Genomic DNA, 26690 nt, shown 5'->3' with positions numbered 1-26690 from the left:
AGAGCTTTGCACACCTGGATTGTACAACATATGCACATTATTATTTTTTAAATTCTTCATTGTCCATCAAGTTGGTTGTTGATCATTGCTAGATAGCCATCTTCAAGTCTTACCATACATTTTCAAGTGGATTTATGACCAAACTGTAACTAGGCCACTTAGGAACATTCAAGTCATATTGGTAAACAACTCCAGTGTACAGTATATTTTGTGTTTTAGGTTATTGTTCTGCTTGAAGGGGAATTTGGAAAGCAGACAACCAGGTTTTCCTCCAGGATTTTGCTTGTGCTTATCTCTATTTTGTATATATTTATCCTAAAAACCTCCATAGTCCTTGCCAATGAAAGGCATACCCATAACATGATGCAGACACCACCATGCTTGAAAGATGAATATATGCGTGGTACTTAGTGATGTGTTGTGTTGGATTTGCCCCAAACATAAAGCTTTGTATTCAGGACATATAGTATATTTCTTTGCCACATTGTTTTGCAGTTTTACTTTTGTAAGGGGTGCGTAACTGGTGGCAGGGAAGTCAGACGCAGGAGAGCAGAACTAGGTAATAGCCGGAGCAGTTTAATTCCAAAACCAACGGCATCAAGAAAATAACAACTTGGGTACAAAACCTGACGCGCACCAGTCAACATGTGCACAAGCACTTACAAACAAACAATACCACACAAAGACATGGGGGGAACAGAGGGTTAAATACACAACACGTAATGAGGGAATGAAAACCAGGTGTGTGGGAAAACAAGACAAAACAAATGGAAAATGAATCGGTGTTGGCTAGAAGACCGGTGTAGTCGACCGCCGAACACCACCCGAACAAGGAGAGGAACTGACTTCGGTAGAAGTCGTGACAACTTTAGTGCCTTACTGCAAACAGGATGGATGTTTAGGAATATTTGCATTCTGTACTGGCTTCCTTCTTTTCACGCTGTCATTTAGGTTAGTATAGTGGCTTAACTACAATGTTGTTGATCCATCCTCAATTTTCTCCTATCATGGCCATTAAACTCTGTAACTGTTTTTAAACTCTGTAACTGGCCTCATGGTGAAATCCCTGAGCAGTTTCCTTCCTCTCCGGCAACTGAGTTAGGAAGGACACCTGCATCATTGTAGTAACTGGGTGCATTGATACATCATCCAAAGTGTAATTAATAAGTTCACCATGTTCAAAGGGATATTCAACGTCTGCTTTTTTTTTACCCATCTACCAATAGGTGCCACTCACAAGGTGTGGCACAAGGAAGGCCCCTCCTCGCCCGGGCGAGGAGTGGCGCCACCTTCCGTAGGTGTCGTGACAGGTGCCCTTCCTTGCGAGGCATTGGAAAACCCTGGTCTTTGTGGTTGAATCTGTGTTTGAAATTCACTGCTCGACTGAGGGACCTTACAAATAATTGTATGTGTAGGGTACAGAGATGAGGTAATCATTCAAAAATCATGTTAAACAGTATTACTGCACACAGAGTTAGTCCATGCAACTTATGCTACTTGTTAAGCAAATTTTTATTCCTGAATTTATTTAGGCTTGCCATAACAAAGGGGTTGAATACTTATTGACTCAAGACATTTCAGCTTTTAATTTTTATTAATTTATAAACATTTCTAAAAACACAATTCCACTTTGACATTATGGGGTATTGTGTGTAGTCCAGTGGCACAAAATCTCAATTTAATCAATTTTAAATTCAGGCTGTAACGCAACAAAATGTGAAAATGTACGTGCATAACGTAGCATGTACAGTGTAGGATCTTAATTTGATCACCCTGTTATTACAGAAAATGCCCTGCACAGCAGGAAAGGCAAACATGTAATGTATTCAAGGTTTAAAAATGCTTCTAAAATTTCTGTAATTTCCACTTTAAAACGTCAGACTTGATTTGCCCTATCTAATGTATCAACCCCTACAAAACCAATACAAAAATATGAATTAATTATTATCCACAAAATAATTCACATTTCCTGTTGCTGCAGGATTATTTTCCTGTTCTCTCTTTATTGTTGAGATGTTTTTATGCTTTAATGTCTTTGTGTCAAACTGTTACTCTCAGTTCTACACTTTGAAATGCAAATAGACCGCAGCCTATCAAAGGCAGATTTATTTTTCTGTTGTCAAGGAGAAATGTCAAGCTTCTCATGCAGCTTCAAGAAGTAGAAAGTAAAAGTGGAGACTTCATTTACAGGTGAAAAATATCTGCAGGCTTGGTGGGTGGCAATCACATTAAAAAGACTGCCTTTGTCAGAGCTCCTCTCAATTTAAGGTAAGAAATGTATAAACTGTCAAAACCAAAAAAAAGAACGATGTGGGTTCAATTGAACTGGGATGTATAGACCAAGTTAAAAGTGTTACAACGATGGTGTACATTATGTCACTAAACAATCTTTAGCCTCTGAACCTTAAAACAGCAATTGACTAACTGATTGTAACTTTTAGTAGATTCACTTTTAGTAATACACACTTGAAATAGTAAGACTTTACCAACTTCATAAGAATGTAATGTTCCTCATTTCCGATGTAATCAGTACAAACATCATGATCATGTTCATACTCTCCATCTTAGTGAGAATGATGTCCAACCATTCACACGGACCGCACCTCTGTAACCTCAACATGACGGAGGAGGTAAGGCTGTTCCAGAGGGTTGTGTACAGCCCTGTGTTTGTTCTGGGTCTGGTCCTGAATCTCTCTGCACTGAGGATGTTCTATCGGAAGAGAGCCAGCTGGACAGACACACACGTCTACATGTTCAACCTGGCCGTGGCCGACTGTGTCCTCATCACCTTCTTGCCCTTCAGGATCTACCACACCTTCTTCACCCTGGACCCTCCAGGCCTCTGTGCTCTTCTTGTTCTGATCCACTTCACCAACATGTACGCTAGCATCTTCACTGTTACAGCTGTAAGTGTCCAGAGATTCATTGCCATTCAGTTTCCCTTCCACTCCAGGAGAATTGGCTCCAAGAAACAAGTGGCTGTTGTAGTGTGTGTGATGATATGGGTGACTATTGTGGTCCTATGTGTGATATTCAGGGAGCCCAATGGGCCTGAGCACAGACTGGCCTGCTTTGAGAAAGACACCCGTCCGTTTCCGCTGGACTTTATTGTGACTCTGGAGATACTGGGATATGCGGTTCCTCTTCTCACAATGCTGCTTTGTTCATTCCAGATGATCTGCACTCTGCTGGCCTACAAGGACATGCACTCATATAAGCACAAAAGGAAAAGTATTAGAATAATATCAGCCAATTTGGTCGTTTTTTTCATCTGTTACACTCCTATCCATATTGCATTTTTCATGAAATTCTATGTTGCTTCCAAAGTCCCTCTTGACTGCCAACAGTATAATTTGATGCGTAACTTCTATCATGTCTCAGAAGGGATTGCCACAACAAGCTGCTGTTTTGATGCTATTGGATATTTCTTCTTAGTGAAGGAGTTCCGCAAGGAACTGATTCCAGGGAGGTTAACGAAAAGAGAGAACCAAGAAGCCTCTTCAGAGAGAACTGCTCTCTCTAGAACTGTATAGGTAGGAATGGAGAGGAATTTTCAGCTACTCTATATTCTGTTTTGGCTTAGTGAATGCTGTCACGTGAAGTATCATAAAAACATTCTGATGGTTATACCGGAATATAAATTATATACATATTTACCTACTATCTAGGTGTCTGGTGTCATCTTTTTCTAACAACTGAAAGGTAGCGTAAAATGTTGAAAACTGTGCTTCTTTTTCTGGACCTAACTTTTTGGCACGCTAATGTCTCCCCCATGTGTTCAGGCTGGTCATCACACCCTGCTCGGTTCTTTACGCTAAAATACAGTTCAGTTTAACCAGGCAAGTCAGTTAAAGAACAAATTCTTACTTACAATGACAGCATAGAAAGAGTGGGTTAACTGCTTTGTTAAGGGGCAGAATAACAGATTTTTACCTTGGGGATTTGATCTAGCAACCATTTAGTTACTATCACAACACTCTAACCACTAGGCTACCTGCCGTCCATTGTTGGATGATAGATATTGACAATGTTTATATTGAATAATCAATATTGACATTGTTTGTATTGGAAAATTGATATTGAAAAGGTGTCTAAAATCAGAATAGAAATGCCCTATTATAGAAATCATATACGGTCAACATTGTAGAGAGTAATGTTATATGGATGGTCTCTGTCCCAGGAGACTACTGTGGTAGTTAAATAGTGACCTGATCAATGTCCATACTGATAGTGATTGTATAATTTCACGGTCCTTTGCGCCCTCTGTGCGTGATTGTGTGTGATCTGTATGTTTGTGTGCTGCGTAGGCAGCCCCCGTGTCTGTGTTGGTGCCTGAAAGCAAACAGATAGAGCATTAAATAGAATTACCTTCTCCTTCTCTCTCTCCGAGGTGCCTGATGAATATGTCGGCTAGAGGGCCCTCAAATTACACCCTGTGTCTTATATTATATTCATGATGTTTACACAATTCAGCCCTGTAATTAATGCCAAAAGACAAGTTGTGGCTGGAATCTGAATACACATAACAGGGCTGTGAGAGTGTGTTAGCCTGCAGTGAGCTTAGATGTAAGTCAACCCGACAGTGTCTGCTGGGCTGGCATTGGTCCAATCCATTCATGAAGTAGATTCATCACATGAATGTGCCCCTGGCTCGGCTGATTGATTCCGAAATGTATGAAAACAGGTGACACCAGCAAGGGATGAGGTGGTGGAGTGAGGGAGGGGTGCATGGCTCCAGCACCTCACTGCCAGTTATGACAGGCCTCTCAACCCCTTTACCTGTCAACAGATGTGTTACTGCCTTATACACTCCCCACACAGAGAGAGAGAGAGGGAGAGAGGGAGAGAGAGACAAGACTATTTGAGTTCATTTCTATTTTTCATTATGATCCTTTCGGATGGTTAATGCTCACAATAGTCAAATGCGGTATTACTCATTATGGCAAAGTGGAGGACCGCACTGGACTGCCATGGCAGTGGGAGAGGCATGGTTCAGACCTTATTTTACGACTGTCCCAGGCCATTGTTGGAGAAACAGCACTCTCTGTTGGACAGTGGTGGTATTTTCTAACTACACCATGGCTAAACAGAAGTGTACAAATGCATTTGACACTCAATTGATAGCAAAGTACTAAATGTGTATCTTACAAATAAAGTTGAAGCACAGACTAGTAATTAGTTATATACTGCCTATATAAATACTGTCATCCCCTTAGGAGGAGAAGAAATAGTAATTAACCAGAGCAAAAACTTTCACAGGTAGATAGATGGTCAATGTCTGAGTGGTTTATTAGAATAAGAAAGTTGACAGAGAGCAAAGTCTCCATGCTAAGTGACAGGCAGCGCTGAGGACAATGTAGAAATGGTCTTCAACTGCTGAAGGGTGTGTGTGTGTGTGTGTGTGTGTGTGTGTGTGTGTGTGTGTGTGTGTGTGTGTGTGTGTGTGTGTGTGTGTGTGTGTGTGTGTGTGTGTGTGTGTGTGTGTGTGTCTTGTGCAGTTGCTTGAGGGTGCATGCATGTGTTTGTCTGATGGACATTTGCGGACACAAGCACACACACTTGCATGTACTGTACAAATTCTACATACGTCTCTACATATGTACACACAGAGGCTGTGTCATGCTGCTACTGCACTTAAATTACATTTAAGCATTGAGATTATGTACACACAGGGACACGTGGTGTTTTTTAATGATAGTGTCCCTGGTCACAGACAGGGACAGACAGCCTCTGGTGAGAGCCACAGGACTGTCACAGTAGCAGGAGACTCGAGTGGGAAAGTTCTCTTTGTGGGAAAGTTCACTTTGTCGTGATCGCCAGTCTGTATTGCCAGCTCCTCTCCTCCTCTCTTCTCCTCTCCTCCTCTCCTCTCCTCCTCTCCTCTTCTCTTCTCCTCTTCTCCACCTCTCAGACACGACTCAGGCATCAGTGGGAGCAAATACTGAGATGCTGTTCACAGTACAGAATCATCATTATCCTCATCCTCTTCGTCATCAACATCATCATCATCTTTCTCCTAATCATCATCATCATCTTCCTCCTAATCATCATCATCACCATCATCTTCCTCCTAATCATCGTCATCACCATCATCTTCCTCCTAATCATCATCATCATCATCATCATCATCATCATCTTCCTCCTAATCATCATCATCTTCTTCATCATCAAACTCACACACCAGAGAGCAAATCAAAATCCAATACAACAAATCCCCAAAAACCCAAACAAATATTACCATAGAAACAAAGAAAATTAAAATAATGAAAACATGACAAGAATGATCAGTGCGGACTAAATAGAATGTTCTCTACAACTTTACAAAAATGCAAACGTTTTTGTGCTTATCCTTCGATGTGTTTCGCTGGATGAGTAAAATGTCTGCTGCCTGTGTTAATTCCTCAGCAGACTGGGTTACATGTCTCCTTATTTGGTTTGGCTCTTTCTAGGGTGTCCTATCCCGACATGGCAGTTTCTGGCCGGGGGCCATTAGCTAATCACTGGGTTACCGAGGAAAACGAGCCAACAACAGACAATGGCATGGCCTCAGGCACACACACACAGTCCATGATATTTATACACACAGATCGGGTCATGTGGGAGGGGGGGGGGGTCGACGACGACACTGCGTGAGCTACATATCAAACAGAACCAAACAAAAATCTCCCAGCAGAAAGAAATGGCTGCCAAAGAAAACAATTTACTGCATCAGAGGATTGCTAATGTATGAAAAAACGGTTAAAACATTTAAAATCTGATTTTCAAAGAGCAAAGATTTTGGAGCGCTTCACAGTAAATTACCCAGATTTCTCATTCTGGTGTTGACACATTAAAAACTGCCTCTGTTTGATTGTAGCAGCTAAACAGCAGAGGGACACAGCATGAGTATACATCATGGGGTTGAGAAGAAGAGGCTGATTGTGTGTGTGAAACACGTGTGTGTGTGTGTGTGTGTGTGTGTGTGTGTGTGTGTGTGTGTGTGTGTGTGTGTGTGTGTGTGTGTGTGTGTGTGTGCGCGCGTGTGTGTGTGTGCGTGTGCGTGTGTGCGTGTGTGTGTGTGTGTGTGCGTGTGTCCGTCTATGTGCAAGCCTGAAGCCTTGTATAAAGGGGAACCCTAGATTGTTTAATATATTGTCATGGGGGACTAAGATAATCATATTATCATGTGGCTCTGGGTCTGAGCCACAAGTCTGGCCTCCCTCCTCCCTGGCCTGGGGATGACAGCGGATCGTAATTAAATTACATCCTGATTTTGGTTAGGGTGCTGTGTGTGTATGTGTGTGTGTGTGTGTGCGTGAGAGTGTGTGTCTGTATGCAGGGGTGATTTCTGGGGAGGAGAGTGGGTGATCGTCTCCCTCTCGATGTGTCTGTAGTAATCTTCTCAGTGGCTCATCACACCATTAGGGGCTGGGATGTACTTTGCCTAATCAAGCATGTTTAGTGAAACAGTGTAAGAGAGGGAGCTGGAGCACGGCTGGCTGGGCAGGCAGAGCAGGCCTCAATCACACACTGCACTTAGGGGACGCCACTAGCGGGGTGACAGAGAGGAGAGGGGGCACCAGGGGGTCAAAACTTCGTCAATGCCCCACATTCTCAACCAATCCTCCTCTCAGGGCTACAGTGGCGATCGGAGGAGGAGGAGGGGTCGTCTATAGTAAGGAATATGTAAAGAATGTCTGCACTGTGCTAATGCTATAACCCTTCTCCCCAGCCCACTACATTACTCATTCATGGCAACACTCATTACTACTGTAATACAAGTACAGAAACAAACACCCACACACTCAAGCACACACGCACAGACACACACACTCAAACACACACGCACACACTTGTTCAGTTGTTGAGCTGTTTCCCTGAACCCAGCCATGTGTTGGCATTTCTACCCAGCTAGATCATGTGCTTACACTCCATGAATCTCTTTTAGTATTCTACCTCAGTGGGTTAGACCTTCACATTAAGACAAACAAACCCACCGCCCAGCCTGGCTCCTCTCCTCAGCCCACCACACATCTGGCTCTATACAGGCCAGGTTTCCTCGCCATCTGCTCCCTCTGCAGGTCAGCATAACTCGGTATTTAAGCCCTGTACATATCTACATGTGTGCACTGGTGCTGCTGTGTTTCTCTAACCCCACTCTCTGCCAGTCATACAAAGCCCAGCCCCTGCTCCTCCTATGCCCCTCCAGCCTCAGAACATCTCTCTCCTGCTCTACTCCTCTGCTCCTCCCAGCCCACAGACCCACTAATGAAGCCAGTCTATGCGCTCCCATGCATGTTGCCGCCTGGCGCCCAGTGCGGGGATGCAGTTAACACTGATTTGTAAATGTTTGAGGATTGACAATGGCTGCCGGGCCAGAGATCTAGTGGGAGACGCTGAAAGGCAGGGATATAGTGATAGCAGTCTGAATGATGCCAGTCTGACAGGCCCAGCCCTATCGACCCATCCATGGGCCCACCACCCTGCCTGGTCCCAGCCCCAGCCCTATCGACCCCTCCGTGGGCCCACCACCCTGCCTGGTCCCAGCCCCAGCCCTATCGACCCATCCGTGGGCCCACCACCCTGCCTGGTCTCAGCCCCAGCCCTATCGACCCATCCGTGGGCCCACCACCCTGCCTGGTCCCAGCCCCAGCCCTATCGACCCATCCGTGGGCCCACCACCCTGCCTGGTCCCAGCCCCAGCCCTATCGACCCCTCCGTGGGCCCACCACCCTGCCTGGTCTCAGCCCCAGCCCTATCGACCCATCCGTGGGCCCACCACCCTGCCTGGTCCCAGCCCCAGGCCTATCGACCCTTCCGTGGGCCCACCACCCTGCCTGGTGCCAGCCCCAGCCCTATTGACCCCTCCGTGGGCCCACCACCCTGCCTGGTCCCAGACCCAGTCCCAAACGGTGCCAGTGTCTGTGAGGGGCTGGAGGGACAGCAGGGGGGTGCTGCTTTCCTCATTGATATTCCGCTGGGCTAGGAAGCTGGGTTTGTCCTGCCTGCCCTGACTCTTAACCGCTATTTGTTGTAGCCATCTCCTCCTGCTCCAGGGCACAAAGAGACTCAGTGTCAGGGAGAGGAGCCTGAATGGAACTCCCCAGTGGCAGGGTCCAGGACCCGCTATCTCCCACAGCCATGCTCACATTCCCCTACATGGGCTGTGTGTTCTCCTCTCCGCCAGGTCGGGCAGCCTAGGCTTCAGGTCAGGTCACAGAGACCCAGGGAGAGGGAGACAGAGAAGGAGAGAGGGAGGGGGAGGGAGTTCTCATACCATTCTCTGCCCTCTTTCCTTGTTCCCTCCACTTCTCCAAGGAAACACATTATTTTTATTTATTTTTATTTTTATCAAATGGGAAGGTACCATCTTCTTACCCCCCCCTGAGGACTCGGGTGGGGATATAATCATTACACTGTCTGATTTATAAACACTTAATAGAGCTTCAGAAACACTAGAAATGTGTGATTTTTTCCATGATTGTTAACACAATGGGAATAATCGTTGACATCATTATCAAGCTTATTCCTATAAGAAGCACCTGTGTGTTGTATGCTCACATTAAGACAGGAAGCCTCTCCTTTAATGCGCGATTCAGTGTTCTCTGGCATTGCTAATACCTACCAAACACAAGCTGACGGATAGAGCTGAGTGATAGAGTTGTCCTGAAAACCAAGGACAAACACATGGTTGTCCCCTGGATGCTGGCACAAAAGCAACGCAGAAATAAAAATGTCACACAACATGAATGACTTGCAGAGCACTAGATAGTAGAAGGAGACCTTTCACAACTGAAGCTGAATGCTAAATTATCAGTGAAACGGTTGTCCGTTTTTTAAATTCCTTTTTCACAAAATGTCCCTTCCCTTGCACCCCTTACTAGTCCTTGAGGTTGGTCTCATTGTGTCCAGTCCCAGCTCCACAGGTTAAACCACTTATGGAGCAGAGGGGTGCACCTCTCAGGGCGAGAGCAGAGCAGTAGCCTTGAGGAGAATAACCTCCTCTCTTTATCTCTCTCTCTTTCTTTCTCTCTCTAAACTGCTGGATTCTGGTGGCCCAGTCTCTTCAGTCAGTCAGTCAGTCAGGCAGGCAGGCTACGCGCCAGGGGATGTCAGAACATTGAATGACAGTGAGAGAGAACAGACAGGGCAGGATTTGGGATGGGAGAGTCTGAGGGGTATTCCAGTTGCTGAGGGGAAATGAGTTTCAGAGAGGGGGGTTCATGGCACTCTTCTTCTCACTGGCCACTATGGGTATGCTCGCCCACACTCTTTCCCATCAGGTGATTGAAGTCGGCCAGGCCGTGGTGGTTGGCCCGGATCAGGCCCGGGCGCTGGGAGTGGTAGGGCACTCCGTTGTTGCTGTTATAGTTGAGCCCCTCATGGGTCCAGCGGGGGGGCTCCCCAAAGTCCATCTGGTTGCTGGGGGCTGAGACCACCCTCCTGCGGTCTGGGGAGTCCTGTGGCGTGGCTGGATAGTTGTACTCGCCTGCAGAGTTCCTCAGGGTGGTCCTGGGTTGTCCTCCGTGGGGCTCCCGGTGGTTGGCCAGGACCAGGTAACGTGTTCGCTCCGTGTTGGGGGGCCCCACGTTCCCTGGGTCCTCGTGCCTGCCCCCTCTCTCCTGCAGGAACTTGGAGCTCAGGTAGATGACTGAGTTGGCTGGGCAGGGCATGCCCACTGAGGTGAGGAAGGTCTGGCTTTGGTCCCAGTCGCCATCTGGGAGCCTCATGCTGGGTGGAGGCCGTTTCTGCTGCAGGGGGGTCTGTTCTGGAGTAGGTAGGCCTGGGTCTATCTCTCCTTTAGGCCAGCCGTTGGGCGTTACGAACGGGTTGTCTGCCTGGGAATGTGACCGGGTCCTCTCGCTGCCACTGGTACGGGTCACACTCATCACCGAGCCACTCCGCCCCTGACCCAGCATGTTCTGCTCTTTGTCCCCTTTACGGCTCCTATTGTTGGCTCCTGCCCCTCGCGTGCGGTGGCGGTGGCGATGACTCATGATCCAGCAGACAGCCAGGCCAGACAGCACCGCCCCCGTGGCGAAGGCTGAGACTGCAGACACGACCAGCAGGTTGACGGATACCAGACCGTCTGGTTCATCAATGAAAGACTCCTGAAGAAGACCTACAGACACACAGAGAAAGAAAGAAAGACAGACAGACAGACAGACAGACAGACAGACAGACAGACAGACAGACAGACAGACAGACAGACAGACAGACAGACAGACAGACAGACAGACAGACAGACAGACAGACAGACAGACAGACAGACAGCAAAGAATGTCAGTAAGTCAGTGGATACAGTGGATATGTGAGAGTGTTCAGACACTCTTTTAGGACAATGGATGTTGAAAAGAAATATACATTATAAAACAACAATCCATTTCTGTTTTTAGCCTTCATTAGTGTTCTAAAGTCGGTAGACAAAGCATCTCTGCCCTGGCCTTAGTAAACATGTGGGAGTTTACAGCTTGACAAAGTGGCCTATTTATCTGTGCCTCAGTGGGTGGGGAGGAATGCTCTCCTGCAAAGGTATACTATTGGTGTAACGGCTAATTGTGTTCATTACCTAAAGTGGATAGTTATTTTAATGGCTATAATAACTGTCTTCCTGATTGAGAATATCTCCCAACCCCGAAGCGTTGCGGAACATTAATTTTGCAGCGGAAGAATGTCTGTACACTCTGGAATTAATAGTGAATAATTGCTTTAAGTTCCTTACTGTATTTACACATGAACTTCACAAAGTTATTTCTTCTAACGGTATGAGAAATTATTCACAATGTTTACAATCACTGACAGCACATCTGAAAAAAGGCTTAAGACAATATGTTTATTTTCCCCCAAAGAACATGATAGAAGCTCCTCTGGAGAATGGAATATATGAATTATTAAAGCAGTGAAAAACAGGAGAGCACAAAGCTGCTGCCATGGATCAATTAAGAAAATGTCAGGAGAAAACGTGTTCTTTGCAGTGCAAGCATCAGGGACAACACCAATAGAAAACAAATAGCTTACTCCCAGCCAGAGGAAGACATGTGGGAAAAAAAGAGAGAGACAGAGAGAGAAGGGAAGGGAAGGGAAGGGAAGGGAAGGGAAGGGAAGGGAAGGGAAGGGAAGGGAAGGGAAGGGAAGGGAAGGGAAGGGAAGGGAAGGGAAGGGAAGGGAAGGGAAGGGAAGGGAAGGGAAGGGAAGGGAAGGGGGCCTACAGCAGACTACTGAGGCTCCAGACAAACACAGTAAATGTTTCTTAAATTACTCCAACAGCAAAGGGATGGTGATGCGTGTGTCTGGGAGAGGAGAGAGGACCAGATAAATAAAAGCGGGCCCCACAGGAAATAGATAGATGTCATTAATCGATGTTGAGAGCCACTTATTCACCCCACACAGAAAAGAGAGAAAGAACATTCCAAAATTCAAGGAGCAGCGGTCTGCTTTAAACTAACATAATGTTATCGTCGGACTCATTTATTTTAATGGAGACAAATGGTAAGAATTAGGAGCAGGTAGAAGAAACTAGCTAGTAGTTAATGACTGGGTTTTGGGGCTTGGCGAGACAGAGTATTACTCTCCATGCTTTGACACGAGGCAGGGGAATGGCGACGGCCTATATTATACCCCACTAGAATAGAAGGGGCCACTCAACAGGCCACTGTGAAAAGGATTTAGTACTAATCAAGATGCCATCTTGGTCAATCAATGTCCTTTTCTACTCTAATTAGTGCTTTATCACTTATCCAATAGAGCCTGGAGCTACATGCAGCATGGCTGGGTAGCATAGTTACAGTGTGTGAATTATGTGCTGTGTGTCTCTGGCATCTTCTACTTTGGACATAGATTGGACACCCAGGGGAGCGTGCTTGGGCCTCTACTGTTCTGTATATAAACGATATGAAAGATGCTGGTTCTTGCCATCTTTTCATTTATGCAGATGACTATATACTTCTGGTGTCTCACAATAGGAAAACTATGTTGGAGAGCATACTTAGCACAGACCTTACTAACATTAGCAAATGGCTTGGAGATAATAAGCTATCTCTGCACTTAAGTAAAATTGAGGCAATTATTTTTGGGTCCAGACCTAAAATGTGTAGGTTCTCTGAAATCAGAGTGGAGTTAGGGGGTGAGGTGCTGACTACTAAAACCTCTGTTAGCTACCTGGGATGTATCCTTGATGGAAGCTTGGGAGGTATGAGCATGGCCACTAAAGTGCTAGGGAAGGTTAATGCTAGGACTACGTTTTTGGCTAGAATATCCAAGCTGTTTGATAAGGACTCCATGAGAGTGCTAGCCACTGTCCTCATTCAATGCCATTTTGACTACGCAAGTACTTCCTGGTTTTGGAGCTTATCTAAGCTTATGAAGGGGAAGCTCCAGATAGCCCAGAATAAGCTGATCAGGGTAGTATTGAAGATGAGTCCACATACTCACATGGCTGCCTGTTGAGGATAGGGTGTCCCTAATTAGACTGGGTTTGGGTTACAGGAGTTTTTATGGTTCTGCACCCAGATATTTTAACTGATTACTTTCCCCATGTCTGGGATGCACACAATCACAGAACCAGATGTTGCTAATGTGTGCTTATACAGCTTCAGGAGTAATGCTGGGAAAGCTACCTTTTTGTATACTGGAGCCTCAAAGTGGAATGAGTCGCCTCTGCCCATGAAAACGACGTCCTAGCTAGGGAGCTTTAAATATAAAGGAAAAAACTGTTTGATGTCTTCTGTGCCCATATGAATGACCCCTATGATGTAACTGCCATGATGAGATAGATGTTCTTCTTCTTTGTTTGTACGTTTTATTATCTCAATGCCGTACTGTCTTCAGCCGTGTTGGATCGTGTCTAGCCATCTTGTTTCAAGAGGACCACAAAGGAAATGTCCCAGACTTTATTATGTGTCATCCTCCATGATTTAACTCATGTGCATGTACAGTATGGCTTTTTCAAGTTTTATGTGTGCTTGTTTTTTTAAATGGTTGAATTAATAAACTAAACAAAAAAACTAAAATCCACAATATAGATAGTATTATTGTAGTATTGTAAATTGTATATTGTACATCTGTAATAATAGAGTAATAAGGTAACAATGTCTTGTATTATGTACTGATTTATTTATGATGTAGACTATTGTTTTGTTGTGATGTAATTGTTTTATTCCTGTTTGGACTCCAGAAAGAGTAGCTGCTGCCTTGGCAACAGCTAATGGGGATCCTAATAAATACTCAATTGTAATTGTGGATGTATGTGTTTTTGGTTTCATATTTGTGTGACTGATTTTCCCTCCTATTTCTTCCCTCTTTCCTTCCCTGTAACTGTCACATAGGGAGCTCATAGTTCTGCTGACTAAGCACAGTCCCTACCATTGTGTTTGTGTATTCAGCTAAACACCCATAATCTGTGATATTTATATTGAATCTAGCATTTGCTAATTCTCTCTCTCTCTCTCTCTCTCTCTCTCTCTCTCTCTCTCTCTCTCTCTCTCTCTCTCCTTAGGCAGAGATAAACACATTGTTGGCATCACCACTTGGCCAGCCTAAACATATCCCTGATTCATGCACTATTTATTTTCCCCTTTTGGGCCAATATTCAACTTGGATTCACTGGCAGTATCTATTACATAACTCTGGAAAGTACTGTGCTCCTCAATGTTCAGTGACAGCCAGGCAGCAGAGGAGAGACAGTGGAATAAATGTCATTCTCAGGCTATGTTGCTGCTGCTCTCATATTATTTACTGAGGCCTCTGGTTTAGGAATAAAACAATAAGGTAATGAATTGGTTCTTGGGTTTGGTAATTCCTAAAACCCAACAAGCCTTGATGGCTCTCTAAACAACGTTGGACCATCATTTCATTCACATCTGGAAGTGTTCATACTTGGTGGTCATGACATTTTGTCAGCCAGTTGTTGTCAAGCAAAAGACTGCAGGTCTCACAATAACTGACCATTTATTAACATAAACATGTTTAGCATCTCCAGGTCTCCACACATACAAGCCACATATAAGCCGCTGATGCACGCCTTTGGAATTTTAAAAAGTCTAGTAAGTTAATTTAATATACACCAATCCATTATTTATTTTAGGCAGGTCTAAAGAAACATTGTGATATGAAGGAAAGGTATTTCAGAACAACAGAATATGAGTTGGCCTACTGTATGTAATCTGGCTATGCTCCATGATATAGGCTGTAGGCTTGTTCATTTAGCTGACTAGATACTGTATGTAATCTGGCTATGCTCCATGATATAGGCTGTAGGCTTGTTCATTTAGCTGACTAGATACTGTATGTAATCTGGCTATGCTCCATGATATAGGCTGTAGGCTTGTTCATTTAGCTGACTAGATACTGTATGTAATCTGGCTATTCTCCATGATATAGGCTGTAGGCTTGTTCATTTAGCTGACTAGATACTGTATGTAATCTGGCTATTCTCCATGATATAGGCTGTAGGCTTGTTCATTTAGCTGACTAGATACTGTATGTAATCTGGCTATTCTCCATGATATAGGCTGTAGGCTTGTTCATTTAGCTGACTAGATACTGTATGTAATCTGGCTCTGCTCCATGATATAGGCTGTAGGCTTGTTCATTTAGCTGACTAGATACTGTATGTAATCTGGCTCTGCTCCATGATATAGGCTGTAGGCTTGTTCATTTAGCTGACTAGATACTGTATGTAATCTGGCTATGCTCCATGATATAGGCTGTAGGCTTGTTCATTTAGCTGACTAGATACTGTATGTAATCTGGCTATGCTCCATGATATAGGCTGTAGGCTTGTTCATTTAGCTGACTAGATACTGTATGTAATCTGGCTATTCTCCATGATATAGGCTGTAGGCTTGTTCATTTAGCTGACTAGATACTGTATGTAATCTGGCTCTGCTCCATGATATAGGCTGTAGGCTTGTTCATTTAGCTGACTAGATACTGTATGTAATCTGGCTCTGCTCCATGATATAGGCTGTAGGCTTGTTCATTTAGCTGACTAGATACTGTATGTAATCTGGCTCTGCTCCATGATATAGGCTGTAGGCTTGTTCATTTAGCTGACTAGATACTGTATGTAATCTGGCTCTGCTCCATGATATAGGCTGTAGGCTTGTTCATTTAGCTGACTAGATACTGTATGTAATCTGGCTCTGCTCCATGATATAGGCTGTAGGCTTGTTCATTTAGCTGACTAGATACTGTATGTAATCTGACTATTCTCCATGATATAGGCTGTAGGCTTGTTCATTTAGCTGACTAGATACTGTATGTAATCTGGCTCTGCTCCATGATATAGGCTGTAGGCTTGTTCATTTAGCTGACTAGATACTGTATGTAATCTGGCTATGCTCCATGATATAGGCTGTAGGCTTGTTCATTTAGCTGACTAGATACTGTATGTAATCTGGCTATGCTCCATGATATAGGCTGTAGGCTTGTTCATTTAGCTGACTAGATACTGTATGTAATCTGGCTCTGCTCCATGATATAGGCTGTAGGCTTGTTCATTTAGCTGACTAGATACTGTATGTAATCTGGCTATTCTCCATGATATAGGCTGTAGGCTTGTTCATTTAGCTGACTAGATACTGTATGTAATCTGGCTCTGCTCCATGATATAGGCTGTAGGCTTGTTCATTTAGCTGACTAGCTACTGTATGTAATCTGGCTATGCTCCTTGATATAGGCTGTAGGCTTGTTCATTTAGCTGACTAGATACTGTATGTAATCTGGCTCTGCTCCATGATATAGGCTGTAGGCTTGTTCATTTAGCTGACAAGATATGCTTATAAGTCTCGTGACATTATTTTATATGATTTTATAGTAAGAAGAATATATTTAAACTTAGCTGAATAAAATATAATGGATATTTTTCCCATTCCGGAGTGAGTAAGCATATAAAGTGGCTACTGTATGTTGAGCGCAAATGTGATAATACTGTACGCTTGATTTAGAGTTATTTGGCAACTTTAGTTGTGAATGATACAATCTTGGAATGTCTTAGAAATCCAAACATACACTGAGTGTACAAAACATTAGGAACACCTGCTCATTCCATAACATAGACTGACCAGGTGGATCCAGATGAACGCTATGATCCCTTAATGATGTCACCTGTTAAATCCAATTCAATCAGTGTAGATGAAGGGGAGAAGACAGGTTAAAGAAGGATTTTAAAAGCCTTGAGACGATTTAGACATGGATTGTGTATGAGTGCCATTCAGAGGGTGAATGGGCAAGACAAAAGAATGACGTGCCTTTGAAAGCGGTATGGTAGTAGGTGCCAGGCGCACTAGTTTGAGTGTGTCAAGAACTTCAATGCTGCAGGGTTTTTCATGTTCAACAGTTTCCGGTGTGTATCAAGAATGATCCACCACCCAAAGGACATCCAGCCAACTTGACACAACTGTGGGAAGCATTGGAGTCCACATGTGCCAGCATTTCTGTGGAACGCTTTCAACACCTTGTAGAGTCCCTGCCCCAACGAAATGAGGCTGTTCTGAGGGCAAAAGGCCGTGCAACTCAATATTAGGAAGGTGTTCCTAATGTTATGTACACTCAGTGTATATAGGCTGCATGATGTGACTATAGGCTATTGATGATTTGAGAAAGTCGCAAAAAAAGCTCACGCTCTGTTCCTTGGCTCAGTCTCCACATGCTGATCTCTCATCAAGTGATCAACTTTAAATTAATCGTGTCTACTAAAATGTAAAATTAGTTTACATTTAGAATGGCCCAGGGACAGGGGCAGAAACAGAAACAGGAACAGGAACAGGAACAGGAACAAGAACAGGGACAGGAACAGGGACAGGGACAGGGACAGGAACAGGAACAAGAACAGGGACAGGAACAGGAACAGGGACAGGGACAGGAACAGGAACAGGAACAGGAACAAGAACAGGAACAGGAACAGGGACAGGGACAGGAACAGGAACAGGGACAGGAACAGGAACAGGAACAGGAACAGGGACAGGAACAGGGACAGGAACAGGAACAGGGACAGGAACAGGAACAGGAACAGGAACAGGGACAGGGACAGGAACAGGAACAGGGACAGGAACAAGAACAGGGACAGGAACAGGAACAGGAACAGGGACAGGGACAGGAACAGGAACAGGAACAGGAACAGGAACAGGGACAGGAGAAAAAAGACATGTCATCCATATGCACTGAAGTAATGAATGCTTTCCCACCAGTTTGTTTTTCAGTCATGCAGGGTAGGCTACTCCGGGTTTATAGAAGAACGTGCTTAATATGAGCAGCTGAGAAATCAATATAGTAGCAGCTGGGATCCTCCTCTTTTTAGTGGCAACCATCAAAACTCTGCTTTCACACAAATTGCACATAGAAATGTCTGGGCTTAAAGAAAACACTTATTTCAAGCATCAACCACTGTTTGAGGAGCATACAGCCTCTCGCTGTGCGACAGGGGATATTCTGCCCAATCTCTGTACACCATGGGCTCTCCAACCCTGGTCCTGCAGCTACCCAGCGCTTAATTTGGAAGCACGTGAAATCAGTTCGGGAACATCGATAGTAAAATGTTTTCGCAACAAAACATATTTCATTGAACTGTTGACAGCATCTCTCTCTGCATGCTGGAGAAAGGAAGGAAGGAAGGAAGGAGAGAGAGGAGATGAAAACTCCCGGTGGTGAGATATTCTGTAGCTAAAGGTAATGTGTCAGCCTATTCATTATGAATGTATAAAATATGCCCTATTACTAGACTATTCAAAATCAAATACTAATTCACTATTGTAGGCTAACTGTAAGCCATCCTGCATAATCAATGAACCAACAGCATCGCCTAGGCCTATACGTTCTCTCCCAGACTCATGGATAGAACGTTTGCTGCGTAGCAGAAGGTAACCAGACCATCCAGTATGCATAATAATACAGTCCACACTCAATTACAAGAATTTGTTTAATTTTGGAGTATAGGCTAGACCAATTATGTACCAAAGACATCTTTAATCAGCTTAATAAATGTTTTTCTACTGTGCGTAATATGCAGTAGGTTATAATAGGTTATAGGTTCTATAATAGTAGAATATAGGTTCTAATCTTTTTTTAAAATATATATATAGGTCTATGCATATGTATAAGCTCTAATATGTGTATTTCTTTGGGTTCAGGCTTTGAAACAACATCCACAACAACCATGTTTTCCACTCAGTTTCAACCTGTTGTTGAACTTCTTCAAATTGATCATCACAGCGAGGTGAGTTTAAAAGCACAATACTGTTTTGATGATAAGTGTTTGATGTGATTTTGGATTGTATTTACATTGATATCAGAGTGGTTAGAGGGACAATAGAGCCCTGAGTACCAGGCCATTAGGACCTGATGGAGGAACAATAGAGCCCTGAGTACCAGACATTAGGACATGATGGAGGGACAATAGAGCCTTGAGGACCAGGCCATTGGGACTTGATGGAGGGACAATAGAGCCCTGAGTACCAGGCCATTAGGACCTAATGGAGGGACAATAGAGCCCTGAGTACCAGGCCATTAGGACCTGATGGAAGGACAATAGAGTGAGTACCAGGCCATTAGGACCTGATGGAGGGACAATAGAGCCCTGAGTACCAGGCCATTAGGACCCGATGGAGGGACAATAGAGCCCTGAGTACCAGACCATTAGGACATGCTGGAGGGACAATAGAGCCCTGAGGACCAGGCCATTAGGACTTGATGGAGGAACAATAGAGCCCTGAGTACCAGACCACTAGGACCTAATGGAGGGACAATAGAGCCCTGAGGACCAGGCCATTAGGACTTGATGGAGGGACAATAGAGCCCTGAGTACCAGACCATTAGAACATGATGGAGGGACAATAGAGCCCTGAGTACCAGGCCATTAGGACCTGATGGAGGGACAATAGAGCCCTGAGTACCAGACCATTAGGACCTAATGGAGGGACAATAGAGCCCTGAGTACCAGGCCATTAGGACCTGATGGAAGGACAATAGAGCGTGTACCAGACCATTAGGACCTGATGGAGGGACAATAGAGCCCTGAGTACCAGGCCATTAGGACATGATGGAGGGACAATAGAGCCTTGAGGACCAGGCCATTAGGACTTGATGGAGGGACAATAGAGCCCTGAGTACCAGGCCATTAGGACCTGATGGAGGGACAATAGAGCCCTGAGTACCAGACCATTAGGACCTAATGGAGGGACAATAGAGCCCTGAGTACCAGGCCATTAGGACCTGATGGAAGGACAATAGAGCGAGTACCAGGCCATTAGGACCTGATGGAGGGACAATAGAGCCCTGAGTACCAGGCCATTGGGACCTGATGGAGGGACAATAGAGCCCTGAGTACCAGACCATTAGGACATGCTGGAGGGACAATAGAGCCCTGAGGACCAGGCCATTAGGACTTGATGGAGGGACAATAGAGCCCTGAGTACCAGACCACTAGGACCTAATGGAGGACAATAGAGCCCTGAGGACCAGGTCATTAGGACTTGATGGAGGGACAATAGAGCCCTGAGTACCAGACCATTAGGACCTAATGGAGGGACAATAGAGCCCTGAGTACCAGGTCATTAGGACCTGATGGAGGGACAGTAGAGACCTGAGTACCAGGCAGTTAGGACCTGATGGAGGGACAGTAGAGCCCTGAGTACCAGACCATTAGTGACCTGACGCTTGTTAGCAAGTTGAGTCCTACCAACGCATGTCCAGAGTGCATATGAGAAGATTACCGTGACTCAGTGGTCACATGGAATTTTACTGCGGTCATGACTCATGACTGACTACTGGTGCGTGGGTAATACGGTAACCACAACAGTCCTATTCATACTTCACTTATACTGAGGAGGAGTTCACCATTCCTTTCACCCTTTCACATTTCGCCCTGAAAATGCAGGGCCGGTTTCACTATGGCGTTTCACATTAAATGATGTACTGTGCAATAATATGCTGTGGTCTCGGTGTGAGGGAGAGGTCCCGATGAGTGACTGTGTTTCCATGGCTCAGCTGGAGAATGTGGCAATGAGGGCTGCCCTTTCCTGGTAATGAGACTGAACCACCATTGAAATGCATCTTCCATATCTGGAGCAGCACGTTCTCCTCCCATTCAGACCCAATGTGTCTCTCTCTTTCTCCTCACAGAGAGACGATGCACATCGCAGTCTGAAAGGCCATTAGTGAGTGTCGCTTTTGGAGCCACTCTGCTTTGTGGCCGTGGCTGGGGGAGACAAAGCAGCTGGAGCAGGGAGGGGTGAGGAGGGAAGAGAGGGGAGGGGGGCAGGTCTCTCTCTGCCCCACCAGGCTGACAGCAACCCTCTCATCGCCGACTCACTTATTAAACCTTAATGGAAGCCGCCCTGACTGTCAGCCTGACGAACGCTGAGCACGTCTTGGGCTTGCAGCTCCAATTACAGGAGAACAAGCGCGGAGGCAGGAGAAGCCTAGTTAGAGCTGGAGGTAGGGAGAAATGGGCCAGGCGGAGGGAAATTGAGCTATGGAGGCCGACTAACTAACTGCCATGTATTTGTTTTTGTTTTTTTCTGTGTATCACCAAGCTACAGGGCTCACATTCTTTCATTTCTATGTTGCCGTTAATCTTCCCCATATCTCTCCATACATCTGCAGCCCCATTCCTCTATTCCCTCGCTTCCCTGATCTGCTCTTCCTCTCTCCTCCTCCATTCCAGTGGCATGTCCGTTAATCTTCCCCTGTCTCTCTCTGCATCTCCAGAGATATCCCTCTGATTCCTTCCCTTCATTCCTCCACCCTCCATCTCTTCCCTCGCTCCCTCCTGACCTCTCTCCCTCTCTTCCCCCCATGGACCCTGGCTCAGAGTAGGCCAGCCTAATGAAAAGCCACAATAGTTAAAATTCTCTTCATTAAACACTGGCAGCGTATGGATTTGCTATGCCCATGCTCACAAATTGGCAGGCCTTTCAGCGGTGGAGTTATTGATTTTCAAACCCAACGCGGTGTCAGTGACGGCGGGTATGTGGTGACTGGAAACATGCCGTTATTAACTGTGATGCTGGCTGCTGTAGTAGGGATAGAACAGGCTGGGGATAAGGAACTACTGTTCCAGAGAGTGGGTTGGCTCACACAAGAAACACATCCTGCCTTCAAACTACAGTACAAAGCAGCAACACTCCCGATGGACATGCATATGACATAAATGCATCTGAGTTTGAAAGCGACTGACATTATCGGTGTTATAGAATGATCTGCGGGACTTTGACCTAGGGACCCACTGTTTCTCTGCATGTCAATGTACTTGTACGTACAATGTGCATGCACATGTCATTTTATGTGTGTACTGTATACACTCAGTGGACAACTTATTAGGTATACCACCCCATTCACGAAAATGGTTCGCTCCTACAGAGAGTGGGTCACGTGGCCGTGGCTTGCTATATAAAGCAGGCAGACAGGCATTGAAGCATTCAGTTACTATTCAATTGAACATTAGAATGGGTAAAACGGTTTGAATATCTCAGAAACGGCCGGCCTCCTGGGTTTATCACACAAGACAGTGTCCAGGGTTTACCGAGAATGGTGCGACAAACAAAAAACATCCAGTCAGCGGCAGTCCTGTGGGCGAAAACAGCAGGCAAGAATCTTGCAAGCTAACAGGCAGGCCACAAACAAGCAAATAACGATAACGGCACATTACAACAGTGGTGTGCAGAACGACATATCAGAACTCACAACTCGTCAGGCCTTGTCACGGATGGGCTATTACAGCAGACGACCACAACGGGTTCCACTCCTATCAGCTAAAAACAAGAAGAAGCGGCTCCAGTGGACATGCGATCACCAACACAGGACATTTGAGGAGTGGAAAAGCATCGCCTGGTCGGACAAATCCCAGCTCCTGTTGAGTCAGGATTTGGCATAAGCTGCGTGAGTCCATCCTGCCTGGTGTCAACGGTAATGACTGGTGGAAGGGTTGTAATGGTGTGGGGAGTGTTTTCCTGGCACATATTAAGTCCCTTGATACCAATTGAGCAATGTTTCCATGCCCCAAATAATTCAGGCTGTTTTGGAGGCAAAGGGATTTAGATGGGTATACCTAATAAACTGGACACCTGAGTATATATAAACGTGAGTGTGTGTGTCTATGTGAATGTGAGTGTATCATGTGTGTGTGTATGTAATATATGAGAATTATGGACTGAATGCACTGCCTGCACTCATGGCTCAGTACTCTTTCTCTTTCTACCATTATTTCTATCTTTGTTTAAAGAAAGACTCCAGGCACTTTTTTTTCTCTCTCTCTCTCTCTCTCTCTCTCTCTCTCTCTCTTACTCACTCTCGCTCTGTCTCCAAAATCCAAAATGGTATTTGTCACATGCGCCAAAAACAACTGGTGTAGACTTTACTGTGAAATGCTTGCTTACGAACACATCTCAACTAATAGTAACACAAGAAGAATAAAATACACAAGAATGGAGCTATATACAGGGAGTACCAGTACCAGATCAATGTGGAGTTATATACAGGGAGTACCAGATCAATGTGGAGCTATATACAGGGAGTACCAGATCAATGTGGAGCTATATACAGGGAGTACCAGTACCAGATCAATGTGGAGTTATATACAGGGAGTACCAGTACCAGATCAATGTGGAGCTCTATACAGGGAGTACCAGTACCAGATCAATGTGGAGCTATATACAGGGAAAACCAGTACCAGATCAATGTGGAGCTATATACAGGGAGTACCAGTACCAGATCAATGTGGAGCTATATACAGGGAGTACCAGTACCAGATCAATGTGGAGCTATATACAGGGAGTACCTGTACCAGATCAATGTGGAGCTATATACAGGGAGTACCAGTACCAGATCAATGTGGAGCTGTATACAGGGAGTACCAGTACCAGATCAATGTGGAGCTATATACAGGGAGTACCAGTACCAGATCAATGTGGAGCTATATATAGGGAGCACCAGTACCAGATCAATGTGAAGGTATATACAGGGAGTACCAGTACCAGATCAATGTGGAGCTCTATACAGGGAGTACCAGTACCAGATCAATGTGAAGCTATATACAGGGAGTACCAGTACCAGATCAATGTGGAGCTATATACAGGGAAAACCAGTACCAGATCAATGTGGAGCTATATACAGGGAGTACCAGTACCAGATCAATGTGGAGCTATATACAGCAGGGAGTACCAGTACCAGATCAATGTGGAGCTATATACAGGGAGTACCAGTACCAGATCAATGTGGAGCTCTATACAGGGAGTACCAGTACCAGATCAATGTGGAGCTATATACAGGGGAGTACCAGTACCAGATCAATGTGGAGCTATATACAGGGAGTACCAGTACCAGATCAATGTGGAGCTCTATACAGGGAGTACCAGTACCAGATCAATGTGGAGCTATATACAGCGGGAGTACCAGTACCAGATCAATGTGGAGCTATATACAGGGAGTACCTGTACCAGATCAATGTGGAGCTCTATACAGGGAGTACCAGTACCAGATCAATGTGGAGCTATATACAGGGAGTACCAGTACCAGATCAATGTGGAGCTATATACAGGGAGTACCAGTACCAGATCAATGTGGAGCTATATACAGCAGGGAGTACCAGTACCAGATCAATGTGGAGCTATATACAGGGAGTACCAGTACCAGATCAATGTGGAGCTATATACAGGGAGTACCAGTACCAGATCAATGTGGAGCTATATACAGCAGGGAGTACCAGTACCAGATCAATGTGGAGCTATATATAGGGAGTACCAGTACCAGATCAATGTGAAGTTATATACAGGGAGTACCAGTATCAGATCAATGTGGAGCTATATACAGGGAGTACCAGTACCAGATCAATGTGGAGCTATATACAGGGAGTACCTGTACCAGATCAATGTGGAGCTATATACAGGGAGTACCAGTACCAGATCAATGTGGAGCTATATACAGGGAGTACCAGTACCAGATCAATGTGGAGCTCTATACAGGGAGTAGAAGTACCAGATCAATGTGGAGCTCTATACAGGGAGTACCAGTACCAGATCAATGTGGAGTTATATACAGGGAGTAGAAGTACCAGATCAATGTGGAGCTCTATACAGGGAGTACCAGTACCAGATCAATGTGGAGCTATATACAGGGAGTACCAGTACCAGATCAATGTGGAGCTATATACAGGGAGTACCAGATCAATGTGGAGCGATATACAGGGAGTACCTGTACCAGATCAATGTGGAGTTATATACAGGGAGTACCTGTACCAGATCAATGTGGAGCTATATACAGGGAGTACCAGTACCAGATCAATGTGGAGCTATATACAGGGAGTACGAGTACCAGATCAATGTGGAGCTATATACAGGGAGTACCAGTACCAGATCAATGTGGAGCTATATACAGGGAGTACCAGTACCAGATCAATGTGGAGCTATATACAGGGAGTAGCTGTACCAGATCAATGTGGAGCTATATACAGGGAGTACCAGTACCAGATCAATGTGGAGCTGTATACAGGGAGTACCAGTACCAGATCAATGTGGAGCTATATACAGGGAGTACCAGTACCAGATCAATGTGGAGCTATATATAGGGAGCACCAGTACCAGATCAATGTGGAGCTATATACAGGGAGTACCAGTACCAGATCAATGTGGAGCTATATATAGGGAGCACCTGTACCAGATCAATGTGGAGCTATATACAGGGAGTACCTGTACCAGATCAATGTGGAGCTATATACAGGGAGTACCTGTACCAGATCAATGTGGAGCTATATACAGGGAGTACCTGTACCAGATCAATGTGGAGCTATATACAGGGAGTACCAGTACCAGATCAATGTGGAGCTGTATACAGGGAGTACCAGATCAATGTGGAGCGATATACAGGGAGTACCTGTACCAGATCAATGTGGAGCTATATACAGGGAGTACCAGTACCAGATCAATGTAGAGCTATATACAGGGAGTACCAGTACCAGATCAATGTGGAGCTATATACAGGGAGTACCAGTACCAGATCGATGTGGAGCTATATACAGGGAGTACCAGATCAATGTGGAGCTATATACAGGGAGTACCAGTACCAGATCTATGTGGAGCTATATACAGGGAGTACCAGTACCAGATCGATGTGGAGCTATATACAGGGAGTACCAGATCAATGTGGAGCGATATACAGGGAGTACCTGTACCAGATCAATGTGGAGCTATATACAGGGAGTACCAGTACCAGATCAATGTAGAGCTATATACAGGGAGTACCAGTACCAGATCAATGTGGAGCTATATACAGGGAGTACCAGTACCAGATCGATGTGGAGCTATATACAGGGAGTACCAGATCAATGTGGAGCTATATACAGGGAGTACCTGTACCAGATCAATGTGGAGCTATATACAGGGAGTACCAGTACCAGATCAATGTGGAGCTATATATAGGGAGCACCAGTACCAGATCAATGTGGAGCTATATACAGGGAGTACCAGATCAATGTGGAGCTATATACAGGGAGTACCTGTACCAGATCAATGTGGAGCTATATACAGGGAGTACCAGTACCAGATCAATGTGGAGCTATATACAGGGAGTACCTGTACCAGATCACTGTGGAGCTATATACAGGGAGTACCAGTACCAGATCAATGTGGAGCTATATACAGGGAAAACCAGTACCAGATCAATGTGGAGCTATATACAGGGAGTACCAGTACCAGATCAATGTGGAGCTCTATACAGGGAGT

At 45.0% G+C, this 26690-nt stretch overlaps 2 protein-coding genes across 6 annotated transcripts in view; one reads left to right on the top strand and one right to left on the bottom strand.

Moving 5' to 3' along the window:
- Positions 1-1880: 1880 nt before the first annotated feature.
- LOC123729812 (G-protein coupled receptor 55-like) lies at positions 1881-3663 on the top strand. The gene is made up of 2 exons (XM_045705920.1): positions 1881-2268; positions 2569-3663. The coding sequence occupies exon 2, from the start codon at positions 2574-2576 to the stop codon at positions 3531-3533; it is 960 nt and encodes a 319-aa protein (XP_045561876.1). The 5' UTR covers positions 1881-2268; positions 2569-2573; the 3' UTR covers positions 3534-3663.
- Positions 3664-5271: 1608 nt separating this feature from the next.
- Positions 5272-26690, bottom strand: part of LOC106584391 (semaphorin-6B) — a 134506-nt gene continuing 113087 nt past the window's right edge. For all 5 annotated transcript variants that reach the window (XM_014169655.2, XM_014169649.2, XM_014169651.2 and 2 more), the window contains one exon: positions 5272-11101. In XM_014169655.2, coding sequence (XP_014025130.1) covers positions 10218-11101 — 884 coding nt within the window. In that variant the 3' untranslated portion in view covers positions 5272-10217. The remainder of the gene's footprint in view (positions 11102-26690) is intronic.

This window comes from Salmo salar, chromosome ssa23, assembly GCF_905237065.1.
Source record: "Salmo salar chromosome ssa23, Ssal_v3.1, whole genome shotgun sequence".
Classification (NCBI taxonomy): domain Eukaryota; kingdom Metazoa; phylum Chordata; class Actinopteri; order Salmoniformes; family Salmonidae; genus Salmo; species Salmo salar.
The sequence above is the reverse complement of the archived record's forward strand: the minus strand, read 5'-3'. Positions and strand labels throughout refer to the sequence as shown.

Excerpts from the sequence above, each read along its gene's own strand:
- LOC123729812 (XM_045705920.1), top strand. The coding sequence starts at position 2,574 with ATGATGTCCAACCATTCACACGGACCGCACCTCTGTAACCTCAACATG.